Source organism: Hirundo rustica, chromosome 6 (assembly GCF_015227805.2).
Source record: "Hirundo rustica isolate bHirRus1 chromosome 6, bHirRus1.pri.v3, whole genome shotgun sequence".
NCBI lineage: Eukaryota > Metazoa > Chordata > Aves > Passeriformes > Hirundinidae > Hirundo > Hirundo rustica.
In genome coordinates, this window is record NC_053455.1 from 1,940,298 (window position 1) to 1,960,483 (window position 20,186).

General features: G+C 47.1%; 2 protein-coding genes across 2 annotated transcripts in view; both read right to left on the reverse strand.

The window, feature by feature from the left end:
- Positions 1-991: 991 nt before the first annotated feature.
- VCPKMT (valosin containing protein lysine methyltransferase) lies at positions 992-4,944 on the reverse strand. Its single transcript, XM_040066267.2, has 6 exons — positions 4,733-4,944; positions 4,491-4,601; positions 3,979-4,051; positions 2,908-3,027; positions 1,826-1,930; positions 992-1,211 (listed from the first exon to the last, which is right to left on the reverse strand). Exons 1-6 carry the CDS (start codon positions 4,942-4,944, stop codon positions 1,197-1,199), a joined length of 636 nt encoding a protein of 211 aa, XP_039922201.2. The 3' UTR covers positions 992-1,196.
- A 1,960-nt stretch (positions 4,945-6,904) lies between these two features.
- SOS2 (SOS Ras/Rho guanine nucleotide exchange factor 2) overlaps positions 6,905-20,186 on the reverse strand; it is a 44,500-nt gene continuing 31,218 nt past the window's right edge. Inside the window, 11 exon segments of the mRNA XM_040067378.1 lie at positions 6,905-8,506; positions 9,126-9,235; positions 10,095-10,136; positions 10,444-10,705; positions 13,201-13,317; positions 13,583-13,755; positions 13,848-13,965; positions 14,420-14,582; positions 14,842-14,961; positions 15,609-15,828; positions 17,001-17,104. Of these exon segments, the coding sequence (XP_039923312.1) occupies positions 7,997-8,506; positions 9,126-9,235; positions 10,095-10,136; positions 10,444-10,705; positions 13,201-13,317; positions 13,583-13,755; positions 13,848-13,965; positions 14,420-14,582; positions 14,842-14,961; positions 15,609-15,828; positions 17,001-17,104 (1,939 nt within the window). The 3' untranslated portion in view covers positions 6,905-7,996.

Genomic DNA, 20,186 nt, shown 5'->3' on the forward strand with positions numbered 1-20,186 from the left:
TTGTTCCACCAGCTCCAAACCCTTGGGAAAGGCTGCTCCCCTCTGCATCACCCCCTGCACCAAGGAGAGTGTCAGAGTGTCCCAGTGTGACACCGTCCCTTTGCGCTTTGGGACACCATCTACACCCCTGCTGGGATTTGGGGATCTTCTCCTCGTTTTTCTGGAATAAGAGTTTCCACCCAGGAAGCCACGTTGGTGTAAATATTGCAGCAAATCCCTTCCTGCAGGCCACTGGGTAATTAAGGAGCTCTTCTCATAACAAGGTAACAAATAACGCGTGCGGTTTGACAAATTAACTTCTCGCGTTCGTTAATCATCGCTGCCGCGCTCGGCAAGCCAGGACAGCGTTTTAGGATGTGGGAAGTTCGCAAGGAATTCTCGTACTGGAGATAAAGGGAGCCTGAACTCGAGGCAGGTGCAGAAAACTCCTGGGAGCCTGCAAATAAAGCTCTTCCTAACCCACCGGTTCTTTAGAGAAAACTCAGCCACAGTAACTCGTGCCTGTGTCACAGGCCCAACTTCCAGAGCTGCTTCCACCAGATAAGTGAGAATTCCTGCAAAATTCCTCCTCTAAGCCACCATTGTGCTCCAAGACGCAGAAACAGCGACAGCCACAAGGAACCTGCTCGCCAGAATAACATGAAGGTGTCAAACTTGAACGCTGTGGATCTTTACAGCAGAAAAGCGGAGGTGAAAACACAGGGCAGAACGATTTTGCAAAAGCACATTTTATCTGTGCAGGAACCACCACCACAGCAGCCCCAGCACCCGGAATGAGCCTCCAAAGAGGGAATGACACAGGAACCACGGCACGAATGAAGACCCCACCACCTGAAACCCATCTCCCGTGCCAAAGTTTTATTGACCGGCCGGTTGAGCCGCTCCCAGTCTTTTCCCCCTGGGAGGTTTCGGCGCGGTGCCCTGGGATGGGACGGGCAGCACGGCAGGAGCCCAGCACAGGCACCGGCACACGCCCCCCGCGCCGCCCCGGCCTCCCCGGCTCCATTCCCCGCCTCCCCGGGCCGCAGGCGCGCCCAGCCCGCGGCAGTCCGGGCGGAAGGTGCCGTCAGACACCTCTGCTCGGCGCGGACGAGTCACAACCACACCGCAGACACTCAGTCCCTCCTCTGCGGGGTTATCCCATCCCCTCTTCTCCACGGCTCTGCCAGGGGACAGATCCTGGGCTTTCAAAGACCTCACGATGGGAAACTCTGTCGAGAGATTTGCACAGAGATGACAGATTTTTAAGCGGCCTGGTTTTGTTCAAGAGCTGAGCCTGCGCGTTGCGGCAGCACAATATGCAAAATATTATCTTCACGCTTCATCTATTAACCCCAAAATTATCAAAGCAATCCTGGCAGCTGCTGAGCCTGATCTAGAGCCTGGTTTTGGGGAGAAGGTGGCACAGAAGCAGCACCAGGCATTTTATCTTTATTACTTTAGTCCCTCCAAATTCCAGTTTGGAGGCCCCACCCCAGCAGCACATGGAAGCAGAAGTGTGAAGCTCAAAGGTAGTGCTGAAGAGGACGGCTGGCACCTGGAGCACCAGGTTTGGGAATAAAGCAGCTCCTTTGTACAGCAGGGATCCGGGCTGTGGCTCCACAGGACCCTCATTTGACTCAGCACGGAGCTCCACCTCCGGAACGCTCACGCTGTGCCAAGGGAACAGCAGCTCTGGGAATTCCTGGCAGCAGCTGCTGTGCTGGTACCATGAACCATCCCAGTGAAAGGTGTCCCTGCCCATGGCAGGGGGTGGAATGAGATGAGATGAGCTTTAAGGCCCCTTCCCAACAGCCCAGAGCATCCCGGGATTCTGTGCACCTACCGCCCGCTTCCTGTGGATGCTCACGATGTGGATGTCTTCGCTCCGATACTCCTCGTCGTGCCTGTCCAGGGGAATTCTTTCCAGCTCAAAGTCCCTCTGAAGCAGCTGTTCCACAAAGAACAGTTCCACAAAGGCTTCCACTACCATTCCAGACATTCACCCTCATTTAAACTGCTCCAGCACTAACTCCAAGCTACAGACACCTGCAATACTCCAGGAAAATCTATTTAAATAGATTTGTGGTAAAACACTCCTGGAGGGATTTAAAGATGTGTGGATGTGGCACTTAGGAGGGGATATGGGTTAATGGTGACCTTGGTGGTGCCTGGGGGATGGTTGGACTTGATGATCTCAGAGGACTTTTCCAACCTAAATGATTCTGTGAATCCATGATTTTGCTTCAATCCCTGAAATGCTAAGCCAAACCACAGCACCTGCCTGTCTGCCAACCTTCTTAACTGAAAGGGAGAGGAGAGAAAAAAAAACCAGTCTAAAATCCCCCAGCACTGGCCCTGGGATGTGCTCAGATTGCCTGGACTGAACATGGCAAAGAAGGAAATAAATCACACACACAAAAAAAGCAGAAATCAGCCAGAAACACCAACAGCTGTTGTGTTCATTGTGGGAGCAGCACCTCAGCAGAGCTGAGCACAGCCCTCCTCACTGCCAGGGCCCCACAAGAGTGTGAGGCACTAATTATCAATCAGGTGCTCTGATTAACACGCACCAATCCCCTGCAATTTTCACCCTTTCCTTTTTTTTTGCAATATTGCAGTTATTATATATAATCCTGCACAAGAGCTGCTGCTCAACAATCACCACAGGTGCAGAGTTAAATCTGAACTGACCATCATCCCCCCCAACACAGGTGTTCCCTGTGTTGCTTTTCCTCACCTGCACACAAGATACAGCTGGAATATTCAATTAAAGCATCTATTAATGGGCTCTCATTAGAGAGAAGGAATTTCTTCAGAAGCTCCTCTGTCACTACAGAGAGTTTTGAGTTCCTGAGCAAAACTCTCTATTTTCTCTCTGCTCTCAACAAAACAGCATAAAAGAAAATGTGCCCCAAACCCACTTACTTCAAAGTATTTTCTCTCGATTTCAGGGTTCTTCCCCATTGTCCTCTGTTCATAGCAGCACAGGACACAGGTGTCAGGGCCTGTCAGGTCCTTCAGGGTCTTCAGCAAGGGCTCCAAGGACTGCCCAAAAAAGGTGAAACATTCCCCACGTGGATTTCGAGTTCATTTCACTGGTTACGATACCCTCTAGCTAAAGTCTTCAACCCCAGAGAGAAGGTCCCAGTTTTGCTCTGCAGGGAGTTATTTTTAGTGCTTTAACTGGGACAAGAAGAACATGGGGGGAAAGCTGGGAAGCAGAGGAGAAAGGGGGACTCACAGGAGAAGAGCTTCCCAGACTGACCAAGAAAACGGAACTGGAATCCAAGCCAGAAACATCCCACACTGCTGAGTGGGCACTTCCTTGAGGCACACAACAATGAGTATTCCTCAGCGTGTTCCAAAAGTGAGAGTTTTCTCAATTATTCCTGGAGGATGGCTCAGATCCAGACCACAATGGAGGGAAATGGAACCAACAGGGAGGGGGGCTCAATGCCAGGGGCTGCTCAAGCCATTGGAAGGGCACTGGGACATGGGGTTTTTCAGGTTATTTCCCTTTCCCTGCAGCTTCCCTCAGCTCTCCGTGCACATCCTACAGAGCTCCAGCTGAGGGCATGAGGCAGACTGCAACAACCACTCAGCTGTAGAAGGATTTCTCCTCTTGTCTTCCCAAAGAAAGTGTGAGGAGAGCCCAAAGAGGAGATGTGGCACTTTTAAATTTAATTTACCAATGATTGCAACAGTTCCCATTTTGCATCACTTTTCCCAATGTTTAAAAAAAAAAAAAAAAAATGTGGGGGGAAGGCACAAACATTCAGTTTGGGATTTTTAACATAAAAGAGTCTGCGGTTCTATGTCAAATGGCCTTACATCTATTAAAATGTCTTTTCCAGTCTTGTTCTACGTATTCTTATAAACCACAGGGACCACCACATGAGCACAATATTTATCTGAACACTTCTCATACTAAACACACCAATCCCACCCCCTTCCCAAGAAACCTTTCTGTAGGGGTTTAGCAAATTCCTCGTTTACCTCCTCATAGTAAATGCAATCAGCCATGAGTATATAATCGGGAGGAGGCTGAAATTCTGTTACATCTTCACCCCTAAAAAAAAAAAAAAAAAACCAACAAAAAAAAAGTTTTAGTAATAACACACGCTAAAGGCCTGAGGATAAAGTTAGCTACTGTGTTCTTATATCAAGTTTCCCCTCCACAGCAGTGTTTTGAAGTTATTTAGCAATTTAACAAAGCCAGTGCAGAATCAAAGAATCCCCAAATGGTTTGGGTTGGAAGGGACCTTAAATCCCATCCAGTGCCACCCCCTGCCATGGGCACGGACACCTCCCACTGTCCCAGGGTGCTCCAAGCTGGCCTTGGGCACTGCCAGGGATCCAGGGGCAGCCACAGCTTCTCTGGGCACCCTGTGCCAGGGCCTCACTACCCTCCCAATTCCCAATATCCATCTAAACCGACTCTTTTTCAACCTGAACCCAGCAACCCCATTAAAGCTGAACAGAGGCATTAAATAAAGGCTCATACAAACCATTTCAGTACCTTGGCTCGGACGGACCCTGTGACCAGGTGCTTGTTATTCTCGATATTAACCATCAACAGCTCCTGCAGCTCCTCCAGGTCTGTGACCGTCACGTTCGCTCTGTAACACACACACACGTTTAGCGAATAACGCCATGGCAGGGGACACTCCGCACAGCACAGAAAACACGGTTTAAAGGAATCCAAAGGGTCTGAGGGAGAAGACAGCGCCGGGCAGGGGCTCCCGCTCACCCCAACGTGGCTGCCATGATACCGACGGCCCCGGTGCCCGCGCCCAGCTCCAGGACGTGGCGGCGGGCGAGGAGGAAAGCGCCGGTCTCCAGGAACTTGGCGAGCACCAGCGCGGCGTCCCACACCACACAGCCCACGCCGCCGGCCGCCCGCTGCTCCAGGCGCAGCGCCGGCCCGGCCCGGCGCTCCAGCTCCCTCACGAAGCCCGCCATGGCCGCGGCTCTGAGGCGGCGCGGCCCCGCCTCGTCCGGGCCCCGCCCCGGGAGGAAATGGCGGGCGGGCCGTGAGGGGACGGCGCTGCCCGCCCGCGCTGGGCGGTGGGAGAGGCTCTGCTCTGCGGGCGTGGAGGTTTTTCCAGCTGAAATAATTTTAGGATTCTGCCGGAATGATTCCGGGAGTCCGTGTCCAGCCGGAATCATTCCAGGATCCCGCCAGCCGTGTCCCTGAGGGAGCGCGGAGCCCTCAGGACCCCCGAGCAGCTGCAGCCGGAGCCCTCCTTGGAAGGTTTTGTTACAAACCGCCCACACGCAACTTAAAAAAGGTCTTATAAACCGACAAAAAAGGTCTTGGTAAACTTACCAAAAAAAAAAAAAAAAAAGTTTTAATAAAACTGCGAAAGTCTTAGTAAGTCTATGAGAAAGGTCTTAATAAATGTACAGAAAGGTCTTAATAAACCTATGAGAAGGTCAACAAACCTATGAAAAAGTCTTTCTGAACCTATGAAAAAGGTTTTAATAAACCTACAGAACAGGTCTTAACCTACAAAAGGTCTTAACAAATCTACAAAAAAGTCTTAATAAACTCATAAAAAAGGTTTTAATCAACTGAATATGAGTCAATTCTGCGTCGACATCTTGAAAATGCAAAGGTTTTAGATTCCCCCCACCTTGGATATGTGGAAGAAAGTTTTTTTATTACCTTATTTCTTCATTTCTTTTAGACCAATGGGTGGTCGGTCGATTCCCCTCGAGGGGAGGCTCATCTTCCTTGGGAAGGAGTTTTCTGAGGGAATTGCCTTTTCCCACACAAGCCAACTTCAAACCCAAACTTCACATTTTTCCCCTCCAGCAGTTTTTTTTGTTGTTCTTTTAACCTGCCCCTCTAATTATGAAGTAACTGAGATGTTATTTATTGCTCTCTTGAACCATGCTGGTGGGAATCTCACTGCCTTTGACCACTTTCCATGGCCATGTTATGATACATTTTACTGTGGAATATAATGGTTTTGGCATAAGTACTTCTACAGGAAGGCATAAAGCTGACATCTGTATATTCTAAAATGTGGGAGAGATTTTTTTCCTCTTCAACAACACATGAAAGCCTGAAAAAATATTATTCCTTGTTTAGCAATAGCTGCTGGCGAGGACTTCAAAAGAGTTAATGCAAAGAATTTTAAAAAGAATTCCACTTTTCCAAGTCATCCTCCATTTCCTACCTGCACTCCCAGCTTGTCCACATCAAATTTGGGACTTCTTGAACCTTATTTTAGCAAAATGAAGCAGCTCTCCTATAAAACGTGTGGTTTGCCCCTTGTGTGAATGGATTCTAACCCTCTCTTCTTCCTCACAGAAGGAACACGGAGGGGACAGGCTGTTCAAGAGACAGATGGAAAAATCCATCTTCCCAGGAGAAAACTGTGGGCTTCTCGATATGATCCTGAGTTGGACTCCATGGTCCTGATGGATCCCTTCCAGCTCAGGGTATTTCTAATTAACATCCCTCCTCAGTCATTTCTCCTTTCCAAAATGGAGAATTTTCCAAATGGAATGCCCAAGACAAGGGGAGCAGTTTAGGCAGACTGAGGAGAAGCTGGAGTGTGATTTGGAAGCCTGGGATGGGCCCAACTCTCACGTGCAGAAGGAAAGCCAAAGTGAGACCAGCAGCATGGAAAAATCGGGGCATTTTGTATTGTCAAAAATGCAATTCCCAACCTTGCCCTTGCAAGGAACACGCACTGCTCAAGCTCTTAAAAATTAAGACTGGGGTGATTTATTAATCTTGTTAAGAACTCTGATACAAAGCACAGTAAAAGGCCACAAACCAGTAAATAAAATGTGGCTTGTGAAGGCCACTTTATAAATGCTGCTACAGAACTACCAGTAAAACAGACTCACTCCTCACACCAGTTCAAACACGGGGGCTCGACTGGCAAAGAAAAGTTCCATTCACTTATCAGTTTAAAAAGTTTAATAAAGCTTTAAGTGTTTGCTGGTTTAAATGCTACCAATTTCCAAAGTGGATTCACGAGTTAAGTGGAGATCTAAAGGAAGTTATTAGGTCTGGAAGGCAAGACCGTTCCCAAGGCAGAGGAAACGCCGCTGGCCGGATCCAGTCCCAGGAGTAGCAGACTCTGTTATAGGCCTCGAAGTCAACTTCAATTTATACACGTCATTAGCATATCTGTAAATATACAATATAAACAATTGTACAGGCGCATAGCTTTGTTCTCTACAACAAACAGACAAACTCTTTAGCTTAAGACACCTTTGCCTATCAAAACAAAAAAGGCACATCTGAGCAGGATGCACGTGAAGTACTCGGGATCCTCCCCGATACCCGAGACGGGTACTGCTCCTTCATCCTTTCTCCAAAGAACCGAGACCAACCAAATATTTTGGTATTTAGATTTCAACCTATTTTTTTTTTTTTTCCTTTGTCTTCAGCAGCAAATCAATGGCAATTAAGACATGGCATCAGAATATTCCAGAAGAGGAGCTGTCACCCAGGAACCTCAAGGTCAGAGGTTTCAAAATCTGTGACGCTCTGTATCCTCGTGTTGTTTGATCATCCCATTGCTGGGTTTCCTTAATTAAAAAAAAAAAAAAAAAGGCCACTAGTGCTCAAATTTGACAAAAATTCCACAGACGCACCTTTTTTTTTTTTTTTCTTTTGGCTCAGTGCAATTAAACGATGTCAGTTTAAATTCACTTAGTGTAGTTTACAGTGCAAAAGGTCTATTTTGTGTCCTGGCAGAACGGTCGGCACTGAGGATGTGAACCAAGGCAATGCTGCTGCTCACCTGAGGGTAATGCTGTCCAACCACACGGGTTGGGATGTGTGTAGTCTGAATTTTTTCCAATTTAAACCTTTTTTTTTTTTTTTTTTTTTTTGATCAGCAGCACTTTAAGAGCGTAATTTTTGAAAATACTAAAATACACTGCCTTTTTTTTCTTTTTTTTCCTGAATAAATTAAAAAAAAAAAAAAAAAAAAAAAGAGGAACTTTACAAATAGTATTCCAGTGTCAATGACTACTATGGCTAAGGTCATTGAGGAGTTTCTGCGTTTTCTAGCAAAGACAGTCTGTGCAAAGGAGGGTGGGAGAGCTCCCTTTTGTAAGTCTTTGGCGGCAGTTTTGGTAGCTGAGGGCTGGAGTTGTGCCGCGGCGGCACGGGGGGCACGGGCGCCTGGGCCAGGTTGTTGTGGCTGGCGCTGAGGACGCAGCAGCGGCGCAGCACCCGGGGAGAAGGGGTGCTGGGAGGGGTTCCCGGGGAGCTGGGGCCGGAGCCGGCCTCCCGCAGCCGCTCGGGATCCCGGGGGAAGCGTCCCAGCGGCGGCGGCTGCAGGCTCAGCGGGCAGTTGATGAAGTGCTCGGGCGGCCGGAGCGGCACCGGCGGCGGGGTGTCGGGGAGCGGGTCCCGGGGGGGCGGAGGAGGAGGGCTGTGTAGCGGCTGCTCCAAGGGGCCGGTGTAAGCAGGAACGCGAGGTTGGATCTTTGGAGGCGGCGGCTGCCTAGGTGGGATTGCTGGAGGATCGTCATCCGGCTTGGGATTTCCCTGCGGTGTCACGGAGAAAAGGGAGGCGTGAGAAATGGAGGGCACAGAACGCCAGAGTGGTTTGGGTTGGGAGGGAACTTAAATCCCACCCATTCCTCCCCCTGACATGGGCAGGGAACACGTTCCAGTGTCCCAGGGTGCTGCAAGCCCTGTCCAAGCTGGCCTTAGACACTTCCAGGGATGCCACAGCTTCTCTGGGCACGCTGTGCCAGCGCCTCCCCACCCTCGCAGCCAAGAACTCCCAATTCCCAACATCCCATCTAAACCTACTCTCCTTCGGTTTAAAGCCATTTCCCTTGTCCGGATGTTTGGATAAAGAGCAATCTTCAGACAGATGAGGAATTCTCCTGACCTCTGCTAGTGGTGCTGCCTGAAACACAGCAGCTGTACTGCTGATGGGAATATGAACACTACGTTCCTGAAATTCCTAGCAGAGTTTGGGAATCCAAAACTTTAAAAAAAGGAAACTGGAGCTCTGCATCTCAAAGCCTTTTAGACTGACAGAACCCTGTTCGGATCAATGGTTGAACTTGACAGGCTTAAAGGTCTCTTCCAAGCTAAATGATTGTAAATATTCCCCCATTTATCACCAAAGTTACTTAATCCGGGACAGCAATACCTTAGCATTGGAAGCATCCTGATCCATCTTTTTTCGTGGAGGAAGTGGAGGAGGGTTCTGAGGCTCATCACTCAGTTTAGGGAAGCTCCCCCAGGAGCTGAAGAAAGTCTCTGGAGAAGGAAAAGCAGATCTTTTACTCCTTGTGCAATATCTGAGGAACATATTCTGGAATATCAAGCCAAAGTCAAAGCAACTCAAATAAAATCTTTGTGCTACACAGCAACACGAACCAAGAACTTCAGCAGTAAGAAATCCTTTAATTCACTGCTTTAATCAGATCTAGGCCTCACTAAGTCTTCTCCTATGTCCAGTATCAAAGAAAGGCATCAGCAGTCAGCAGGCAATGCTGAGGGACAGGAAAATAAATCCAGGGAACTCCAGGTGAGGTTTTACAGAGGAAGAAAAAAAATCCTCAATTTTTTCTTCTTTTAATTCTTTCAAATTAAGAAACAACACAACCCCCAACTTGTATTGGTGATTTCTGTCACACTTTTGCTTCTCCTTTTAGGAGTGCACTGAGCTCTGTGACTGCATCAGACCTGTGCTCACCAGCTGGAAATTAAATGAATAGCATTTTTAAAAAGGTATGTGGAATAAATAAAAAGAACAGCTGGAAACACAGGTGAATGCAGGTGTGATAAGAAAAGTGTCTCTTCCTTCCCAGCAACAGAGAAGTTATTTTCATTAACTGGAATTAGGAAATTATCAAGTTGCTTTACTTGTAGCTTTAGTCAAACAAAACAATCAGCAAGGACATTCGAAATAGAAGGAAAATCATGTGAGAGCCAGGAGATAAAAACCCAACCCAAACTAAAGCAGCAGTTTAAGTTTTAGGCTTCACATTCTATACTGGACATCTGATTTAAAAGGAACCCTTCTGAATGAGCCCACATTCTCATGCCAGAATTCAGATCTGAATCCCCACTGAGCTCTCCCGAGTTAAATATTTAACAGAGTTCCAACACTCACTCGACTGAGGCAAGTTCACGGGAGCGAAGATGCTGTTGTTACCTAGGAAATAAAAAAAAAAAAAAACACATTAAACAATTTCCAGGCAGAACCACTGCACTGCAGCACACAACAAATCAACAAATGCTTGAATTACCTGAGAGATCAGAACCACCCCCAAGTTTACCTACCGCAAACGTCAATGAAAATTCCCCGTGTAAGACATTCCTGAACCGGAGAATTTAAATCACGTCGGGAATTGATTTAATTACTTCCAGTTCTGCAATTTATTTTTTTAAAGGATCACACAAACCCCCAACACACTTGGGAAGCCCAAGGGGCAGCAACAAGGCTTATTAAATGTACGTGCCGTAAGAACTGTTGAGATCGACGTCGAGGAAGACGCTGAACTCCGAGGACGCCGACACGGGCGGCGTTGACGGCGTGTTGGGGGAGGTTGGTGCCGACGCGGCCGATTCGTGCTCCGACTCCGTGATCCTGCTGAAACTGATCTTGCTGGGCTCCTTCTCCAGCGGCAGCGGGTGGCTCCTCAGGGTGCCGGAAGTGGAGCCGTGCCTGCCCGCGTTGGGCCTGATCCCGGGGGATTTCAGGGGATACGTTGTTTTCCTGGGCTGGAGACAGCGGGGCTGTTAGCGCTGCAAGGTTCCACGCTGCAACATTCCCAAACGATGCAACATTCCCAAACGATGCAACATTCCCCACTGCAACATTCCCAAACAATGCAACATTCCCAAACAATGCAACATTCCACATGGCAACATTCCACACTGCAACATTCCACACTGCAACATTCCCAAACGATGCAACATTCCCAAACAATGCAACATTCCCAACACTGCAACATTCCCAAACACTGCAACATTCCCAAACACTGCAACATTCCCCACTGCAACATTCCCAAACACTGCAACATTCCCCACTGCAACATTCCCAAACGATGCAACATTCCCAAACGATGCAACATTCCCAACACTGCAACATTCCCAAACACTGCAACATTCCCAAACACTGCAACATTCCCCACTGCAACATTCCCAACACTGCAACATTCCCAAACAATGCAACATTCCACACTGCAACATTCCCAACACTGCAACATTCAAACTACTGCAGCATTCCCAACCACTGCAACATTCCACACTGCAACATTCCCAACCACTGCAGCATTCCCAACCACTGCAACATTCCACACTGCAACATTCCCAACCACTGCAGCATTCCCAACCACTGCAACATTCCCAACACTGCAACATTCGAACCACTGCAGCATTCCCAACCACTGCAACATTCCACACTGCAACATTCCCAAACAATGCAACATTCCCAAACACTGCAGCATTCCCAACCACTGCAACATTCCACACTGCAACATTCCCAAACAATGCAACATTCCCAAACACTGCAACATTCCCAAACACTGCAACATTCCCAACCACTGCAACATTCCCAAACAATGCAACATTCCAAACACTGCAACACTCCACACTGCAACATTCCCAAACAATGCAGCATTCCCAACCACTGCAACATTCCCAAACACAGCAACATTCCACACTGCAACATTCCCAACCACTGCAGCACTCCCAACACTGCTGCCATTCCACGCTGCAGCATTCCCAACCACTGCAGCACTCCCAACACTGCTGCCATTCCACACTGCAGCATTCCCAAGGCTCTGTGAGGTATTTTTCTAAGTATTTCTCAAAGAGCAGCACAGGGGTGCAGCTGATGTGAGGTGCAGCGTTATTGACACAGCAGGAGTTTGCTGGAAGCTGCTGGATACAGCTGAAAAAAATCTCTTTTTTCCCCCACAAAAAGTCCAGGTCCTGCTGCCAACCAGGACAAAACAGTGGGAAAAACAAGTCACAGCCTTGGGAAATAGGAATTTACTTCAAGGGCCCCTCAGAGCTGCAGGAGAGCCCCAGAGCAACACCCCAGAAACAGCAAAACCACAGAGGGTCACCGCGCCCCTCCACACACCCAGGATCAGGGACACACTTGGAAAATGCTGTCCAGACCCTCCAGTTTATCCAGGATTAAATTCCTACACCCAGGTCACTGTGTGGACAAACCCAGCCTGGTTAGGCTCGGGTGCAATCCAGCACAGATCAAAGCTGAGCCTTGCAAAGTGAATTATGTCCCCAGCTTTCAGCGGTGCCCAGCACATTACAGCACCCACAACTGGATTTTCCTGAAATTCCAGTAAGATTCTCTCTTTGGAAATCATGAGCTGTGAAGAATTCCTGCCCAGCTGACTGGACTTCTATTTTTAGAAAAGATTTTAATAAAATTACTGTAAGAAGCGTTTTTGCAACAGCAATTTCTGGCGTTTTCTCGCCGCATTTCAAACATCATCGTACTCGTTCCTCTACCAAGAGATGGTAAAAATGATTTATAGCTCGCCCAAAAAATTAGACAAGGCTCCAGTTCCTCAGGCAATTACAACATATTAAAAAAAAGTGCTCTAAATTGTGATTTTCCTGCTTAAAAAAGAACTCCAGGAGCTGGGTTATTTTAAACCTCCTTTAAATTGAACTGTATTTTGCTACTCCTTTAAATTGAACTGTATTTTCTTCAGCAAGAAGGGTTGCACCTGGTAAAGTCTGCAGTTTTTTGCAATAATAGCAAATATTTAGACAAAAGGAAAACAGAAATTATCTCAAAGAAAACTGAACATATTATGTATAAAAGTAATATTTTAATTAGTATTAATCTAAGCCTTGATATTGTGAAATGAAAAATATTGCTCCATATTTTATCATATGACTGTATCGTAAGAAATACAAATTTAACAGCAGTGTTTCAGGTTTTGGGGGGAAAAGTGAGTTTTAAAATAAGACAAAGATAATATATTTTAGTAGTGACAAACATCAAGAGTAGAAGTCTTTTGAAATCAAGTTGAGTTGGAAAATCAGCTCATGATAAGGAATTCTGAAGAAAATCTCTCTGGCTTATTGAGTTAACCATGAATTATTTTCATAGTGGTCAGGGAATTTGAGCTATTTAATTTTAATTAAACAATCCAGGAATTGGATTCCATGACCCCTGTGATTCCCTTCCAGCTCAGGGTATTCTCAGATTCCAGAAATTTCAGGGAAAAACTCACAAATCGAGGCGGCTGCTTGCAGTTCCGAGGTTCAATCTCTAAGGACTTGTTGAACAGATAATCTGTAAACTCTTTTTCTGGTATCTTCCCCATGGGATTGAGATTTTCAAAGAATTTCTGAACGGAACAAGTATCAATAAGAATATTTAAAAAACATGCAGGCAGAGAAAATTTTAATGAAACACTCCTAACTCAGCCATTCAAAATCTCATTTTTCACCACTTCTGGCTGCTCCTTTGTGTGGTTCTTTGTTGTCTACCAGCCACTGCTCCCCCTCTTTTGCTAATCACCATCCATGCAAAATTAGGCCCAGTGCTAGAAGATTATTTGGTATTTTTTCCCCCCTCTGCAATCCCCCAAGAGATAATTAATGGCTGCTTACCCGGATTTCTGGCTCAATCCGTAAGCAGTAGGGTTGGTTTTGATACTGCTGAATTTCTCCTGTAATTTCAGCCACTTTTCTCCTCTTACTGAAGTTAATTAATTCTTTCCCTTGTCTTTTCAGGAAGTCGGGATTCCCTTCTTCTGTCTTCAGGATATTTGTTAGGTATATTCCTGATTTTTTTAAAAAAAGGAGTTTTTAACCATACCTCTGCAGCAAACTCGAGTTCAGAGTGACAGCACACAAAAAATTTGATGTCACTTACCAAAAAAAGGCACACAGGGGGGGTTGATTGACTTGAGCTTAGCTAAATACTTCTTAAAATGATCTTGGCTTAATTCTACTGCTTCATCCAAAACTCTTTTTTTCCTTTCCTGGAGTGCCTGAGTTGTCAAAAAAAAAGAAAATTAAAAATTAGGGATGGCAATCTTCTCAACAGCATGGTTAGCAAATAACAAGGTAATTCCCTGGCTCTCTAAGCAAAATTTGGGAATTGAAATGAAGGTTTCAAAGAACCTCTTGTGTCAATGGTTTGCTCTGGATTACAGCACCCAGCAATTCAGTCAGGTGGATCCTGAGATTCCAGAAAACAGATTATTATTTTAACTTCAAATACACGGAATTTAGTCTTTAATAAAAATTCAACATTTGATTTTAACTTCAAAGCCTTGTGCTGCCTTTCAGAGCCATACAAAACTCAAACCATTTTATTCATATTCCTCTCTTCCTGTTTTGCTCCAGGGAGGCTTTGCTGCCAACAATGGGTTTCACTCCAGAACTGCGCACGACCCAGGTCTGGACTCTGATTTAATTTCCTTTTCCATGCCCTAAACTCACCTCGAATGTGTGATCCAGCCTGTAGACTGAGACAGAGTTCACAGCACTGACAATCTCCAGAACACCATTGAAATTATTGAGGTCTTGGAAAACCTGCAGGATTTCGATGATCCTGCTCAGCACAGCCACTCGCTCCTCAAAGTTCTCCGTTTCCACGATGCACCTGATCGAAAGATGGGATTTGGGAAAGGGTGAGAAATAAAACCTGACACTTGGTGAGTTATTACATCAAAATTTTCCATGAAAACCCATCCAGCACGCAGATTTTGGCTTTCCCTCCAGAATCTCGAGTAGGAATTTATGTAATCACATCTTACGTACGTTCGAGTTGGAAAGTCAAGGGGAGGATTTGGCAGAAACAAACCAGCAAACCCCAAGGGTGCCCAGGGTAAGGGTGGTTAATGCCACTGAGCTGCACTCACTTTTCAAACCACAGAGTGAGGTTTGTAGTGTGACGAATCATTTTCAAGAGATTTGGGGAGTTAATTTCCTTATCTTCCTTCGTCCACACGCTGCCAACGAGTTCAGAAGGCTGCACAGCCCTGGGAATGACGGAACAGGAGGCAAAACGCTCAGTACAAATAAAAACTGTCATTTCTGTGTTTGCATTAAAAGATTATTTCTGCCCCTAGTCAAGCCCTGATATTTCACAAATTCAATCCCACCTAATCTACTACGCAGCACAACTTTTTGACAAGCGCTCGAGTACGGAAGAAAATTAGTTTTTATCTTAATTGAAATTGGGTAATTTTGAAGGAGCCTTTTCAGATAAGAAAATGACAAAGGAGTGAGTTTAGTTTTCTGAAAGGGCAAGAAAACACCTTCAGAAGAGTTAAAAATTGAAAATAGGAAGGTAAAGCACTTGCAGCAACCAGCTGGATTCAACACAAAACCTCCCATCACTGAAGCAGGAACGGGATTTTATAATTTGAATTTTGTACGACTCCCGAATTATCCTCCCCATATTTCTGCTGCCACAAGTCCGACACGGAGATAAAACCTCGTTTTTTTCCACTCCTTCGCATATTTTAACATGGAGCAGAGACCAAAGAAACCCCTTCCCGTAAACCCTGGAAGTCGCGGGCTGCGATTTCCAGAAAACAATCGGTTTCTGACCGACGGTGTGAACGAGGAGCATTTTTTGGGGGGGTGAAATAACGCAAAATGCAGGAGTGAGAGCTCAGCCTGCCTGTACAGGTCGGACTCGAGCAGGGTGAGCTGCCGGGCGATCTCGATGGGGTGCAGGGTCATCAGCTCCAGCGCCTCGCTGTGCCCCACGCGCCACAGGTGCCACTCCAGCGGCGGCGGGGGGCTCTCGAAGGTGATGTTGTGGCTGACCCCGTCTGCCTGGGCTTTCTTCCTCTTGATGATTTTAGCAATGGACTCCACCCACTTCTTCATGGATTTTCCTGGAGAAATCATAAAAAAAAACCAAAAGCAAACCACACACGAGTTTTTTAATGCTGTCGTAAGTGAAGTTTTAAACTGACACGGGGGAGGGTTAAACTCCAAGAGAGGGGGGAAGTGAATTAATCTCGTTACAAGTGTTGGGTTTTTTAATAAATTCATGTTCTTTCATAAATGTCTATGTTATAGAGCAATCTTTGGGGAGGGAATATTTTGAGTTTGGAAATAAATAAATTCGGGAATTGGAACTCAGGCTGGAGGGACTTTGGACAAGGGATGGAGCGACAGGACAGGGGGAGATGGATTCAAACTGTGGATCCTTGGAAGTGTCCAAGGCCAAGTGGGATGAGGATTGGAGCTCCCTGGGATGGTGGAAGGTGTCCCTGCCATGGCAGAGGTGGAGCTGGATGGGCTTTAAGCTCCCTTCAACCCAAACCATTCTGGGAACCTCTGATTTTAAAGGACATTTGGTAACTTAGTGAAACTATCTCCCCCAAAATTTGAATGTACACTCAGAATTCTGCATTTCTGCACGTAAATTAATCAGGTTTGCATTTCTCTGTTTTCTTCTTATAGGTTCTTGCAGCTGTATCAGCTGACAAATAAACACATGTGAAACCAGTTCTATTTAACCACATCCTCTGACAGTTTTGGTGTGGAAAAAAGCGACCTTGTGTCCAGGGTCTTTTAATTATCTCAGAATTATGTTGCCTAGTGTAAGAAAATGAAAACCTGGAACATGCCAACACTGCTGCCCTCCACAGAGGCTGCCAAAAAAATCGAGTTCATAAAGAAGAGATACCAAATGGGCCCAATATCGTCTTCTAAAAGGATAATGATTTTTAGTTGGAACTTTATATAAATGGGAAAAATCAGCATGGGAAAAACTCAGTAAGCAAAAAGGAAGGAATTCTCTATGGAGAAGGGGAAGGTGACAGCCTGAATTACAGACTCAGGCAAGGATGACCAGAAGGAAATACATTTAAAGAGTTATTATCCTAATTCTTGAAATTATTTTTAGGAGCTGTTCAGGCTCCAGGCCAAATCTTCCTCAGGTAAAGGGGAGCCTCACAAACAGCACAATTAAAGGCATTAAAATCATTCATGTAGTTAAAGGTATTCTCAAATCCATCAGGATCAGACTGGGAAGGGAACAGGACCCCCATCACTGCACCTCTGACACTGGAAATGAAGGTCTCCAGCCTCTCCAGCAGCTCCAGATCCCTCTCAAAATCATAAAAATGGTGCTCGACCCAGTGGCGGAAAACATTCAGTATTCTGAGGAAAGAGGAAAAAAAAATACTTTAAGTTTCTTTTTAAGGAACTCCACGGCTTATCCCATAAAAATGAACCACAATCCTACAAAACTCAGCTTACAGATTCATGGAGCTGGTGACTCTCAAAATACTCCCGGACAAAGGAGCAGAGCAAAACCTTTTTTTCTTTTTTTTTTTTGGCAGGTGTTTAAAACTTAATTTATAGGTTTTAAAGAACAGTTTTACCTTGGTGCTGTTTTAAAATCGAATATAAAAAATGCCAGTGTTGAGATAATTTCAGAAGAGGAAGAAACTTAGCAAAATCAGATAAAATTGGTATTTCTAATTTTCCTTGTAATTTCCTTTTTGTCTTGGTGTGTTTTTTTTAACAAAAAAAAAAGTTAATTAGGGTCTCCCACTTGTTAAGAAGCAAATTTGTCATTCTTTCGTTCCTACACACAAATTTCAACTTCAAAGTCGTTGTTACTGCCCTACTCATACAATTTTTAATGACCCAAAATGATTAGATCCAGTACATCCTTTAAGGATAACACTAAACTTCCTCTTGATTTTTCTCTACTCTTTCTTAGACAAATCCCTAATAAATCAGTCTCCAAAAGCGAACTCCAGCTGCTCTTCAGCCTTCTGCACTCCGGATAAATCAGAATACAAAAACTGGTTTGTCTCTTCTTCAGGCAAACAAGCTGAGCTCACACTTTGAACACTTTGTTTTATCCAGGTGCGATTTATCACCTGAGTAAAAAATCAGATTTGCATTGAGGACAAATGAAGGACATCCACACGGACACGTGGAAAATTCCTTGATTCTCCTCTTCTTAGTGTGCAAGGTAAAAAATAAGGTTTATGCCACAAAAGAATTACTGCCCCAAGAGATCATTCGGGCTGGAAATCAATGACACCTTCCAAGAGGCAAAGTTTTGATCCAAGTTTCCTGTACCAGGATCTTATCTAACCCACGTCTGCCCTTGAGATCCCGTGGTGAAAGCATTGCCTGGATCTGCTGGCTGCGCTTCCAGCTGAGCACCTCCTCGCTCCCATCACCTCACACGCATTTATTTGTGTCCAAGCCCTTTCCAGGCCTGGGCACAGCATCTTCTACGAGATCTGGAGTGGAGGGAAGCAGGGAAGGAAGGGATAAACACCTTCAGTTCCCCACCTTCTTCCCACATTCTGGTCTCTGAAGCAGAGGTCAACGTTTTTAACAACACTGGAGTGCACAAAGCGCCGAGTTTATCGACCCAGCAGCTCAGAGTCACTCATTTTCAGCTGGAAGGCAGCTTCGAGCTACTGGAAATACACAGTATGGATCAGAAACAGCTCCCAGAACACAGCAAAACCCAGGGAAGGCACGAGCTGAGAGGCAGCTCTCCCAGGAACCGACAACTGTGTAGATTTCTGGTCCTGCTGAACCCACAGCAGCTGATAAGGTGGGAACAGCAAGGGCCTGAGAAGCTGCCCAAGGCCAGCAGCAGGCAGGAGTACCAAGGTTACGCTGAGATTGCGTGACTTGGATCATGTTCAAGAAGGTGGTGGCAGCTCTGTGTCGAGGAAAGTTACAGGGTTACCTTCAGATTTATCTTTGTAATCTTTTATATGTATATGCACACGGGTGCCTGATAAAAATGGGTCCCTGAGTGACTTTCTGAACACCTTGGAGGCACTGGCATGTCAGGGTGACCCTTTGAGTCAACTGCTCCTGCTCCAACAGGAATGAGTGGTAGCAGAGTAACGGAGGGTGCTGTGTGTCTAATTAACAGTGCTAATTACTATTAGTAGAATTAATATTCATAGTAGTATTAATGTGCCATTAATGGGAACATCTTGACGTTACTCATCGGTGTAATGAATAAAAGTTGCTCAAGCAAACACTGGTTGTGATCTGTTTCTCCTCCTGTCTCGATCCCCGATCAGGGCAACAATTACTCTCATTCACGCTAGAAACGCTTAATTGTTCCCCAAATTAGCTCGGTCAGCAAGACCTCGGCGATTCCCTGCGGCCCACTGCAGCGTGCAGCACGGACAAGAGGCTCCCTGTCTGTGAGCAAACACATCCACGGCGCTGGGACACGGAGAGAAACACCAGCGGGGCTGGAGGACGGGAACACAGGAATTATCTGCACAGCGGCTGGGAACAAGGAGGCATTGAGAGCGCGGCCAGCCCTGCCCTGAGCTCCACTGCCCCCACCCACGGCGCCGCGGCTGCGGGACGGGTCCTGGATCCCAGCCGGGCCAGCTCCAGCACCGGGACAGCAGGGGCTGCAGCGGGATCAGGGGCTGCAGGGAGAGCAGGGGCTGCAATGAGAGCAGGGGCTGCAGGGAGAGCAGGGGCTGCAGCGAGATCAGGGGCTGCAGCGAGAGCAGGGGCTGCAGCGAGATCAGGGGCTGCAGCGAGATCAGGGGCTGCAGCGAGAGCAGGGGCTGCAGCGAGAGCAGGGGCTGCAGGGAGAGCAGGGGCTGCAGGGAGAGCAGGGGCTGCAGCGAGAGCAGGGGCTGCAGCAAGAGCAGGGGCTGCAGGGAGAGCAGGGGCTGCAGGGAGAGCAGGGGCTGCAGTGAGAGCAGGGGCTGCAGGGAGAGCAGGGGCTGCAGCGAGAGCAGGGGCTGCAGGGAGAGCAGGGGCTGCAGCGAGAGCACGGGCTGCAGCGAGAGCAGGGGCTGCAGCGAGAGCAGGGTCTGCAGCGAGAGCAGGGGCTGCAGGGAGAGCAGGGGCTGCAGCGAGAGCAGGAGCTGCAGCGAGAGCAGGGGCTGCAGCGAGAGCAGGGGCTGCAGGGAGAGCAGGGGCTGCAGGGAGAGCAGGGGCTGCAGCGAGAGCAGGGGCTGCAGCAAGAGCAGGGGCTGCAGGGAGAGCAGGGGCTGCAGGGAGAGCAGGGGCTGCAGTGAGAGCAGGGGCTGCAGGGAGAGCAGGGGCTGCAGCGAGAGCAGGGGCTGCAGGGAGAGCAGGGGCTGCAGCGAGAGCAGGGGCTGCAGGAGATGTGGGCAGTGCCGGGGCAGGGCAGGGGGCACACACACAGATGGACAGACACAGACACACACAGAGAGAGACAGACACAGACACACACACAGATGGACAGACAGACAGATAGACA

What these genes read in the sequence shown, in the direction of transcription:
- VCPKMT (XM_040066267.2), bottom strand. Translation starts at nt 4,944, where the DNA reads ATGGCGGGCTTCGTGAGGGAGCTGGAGCGCCGGGCCGGGCCGGCGCTG. An exon ending in ATCATGGCAGCCACGTTGGG is followed by an intron (nt 4,602 to 4,732) that starts GTGAGCGGGAGC and finishes TGTGTGTTACAG; the next exon opens with AGCGAACGTGACGGTCACAG. An exon ending in TCGAGAGAAAATACTTTGAA is followed by an intron (nt 1,931 to 2,907) that starts GTAAGTGGGTTT and finishes TTTGTGGAACAG; the next exon opens with CTGCTTCAGAGGGACTTTGA.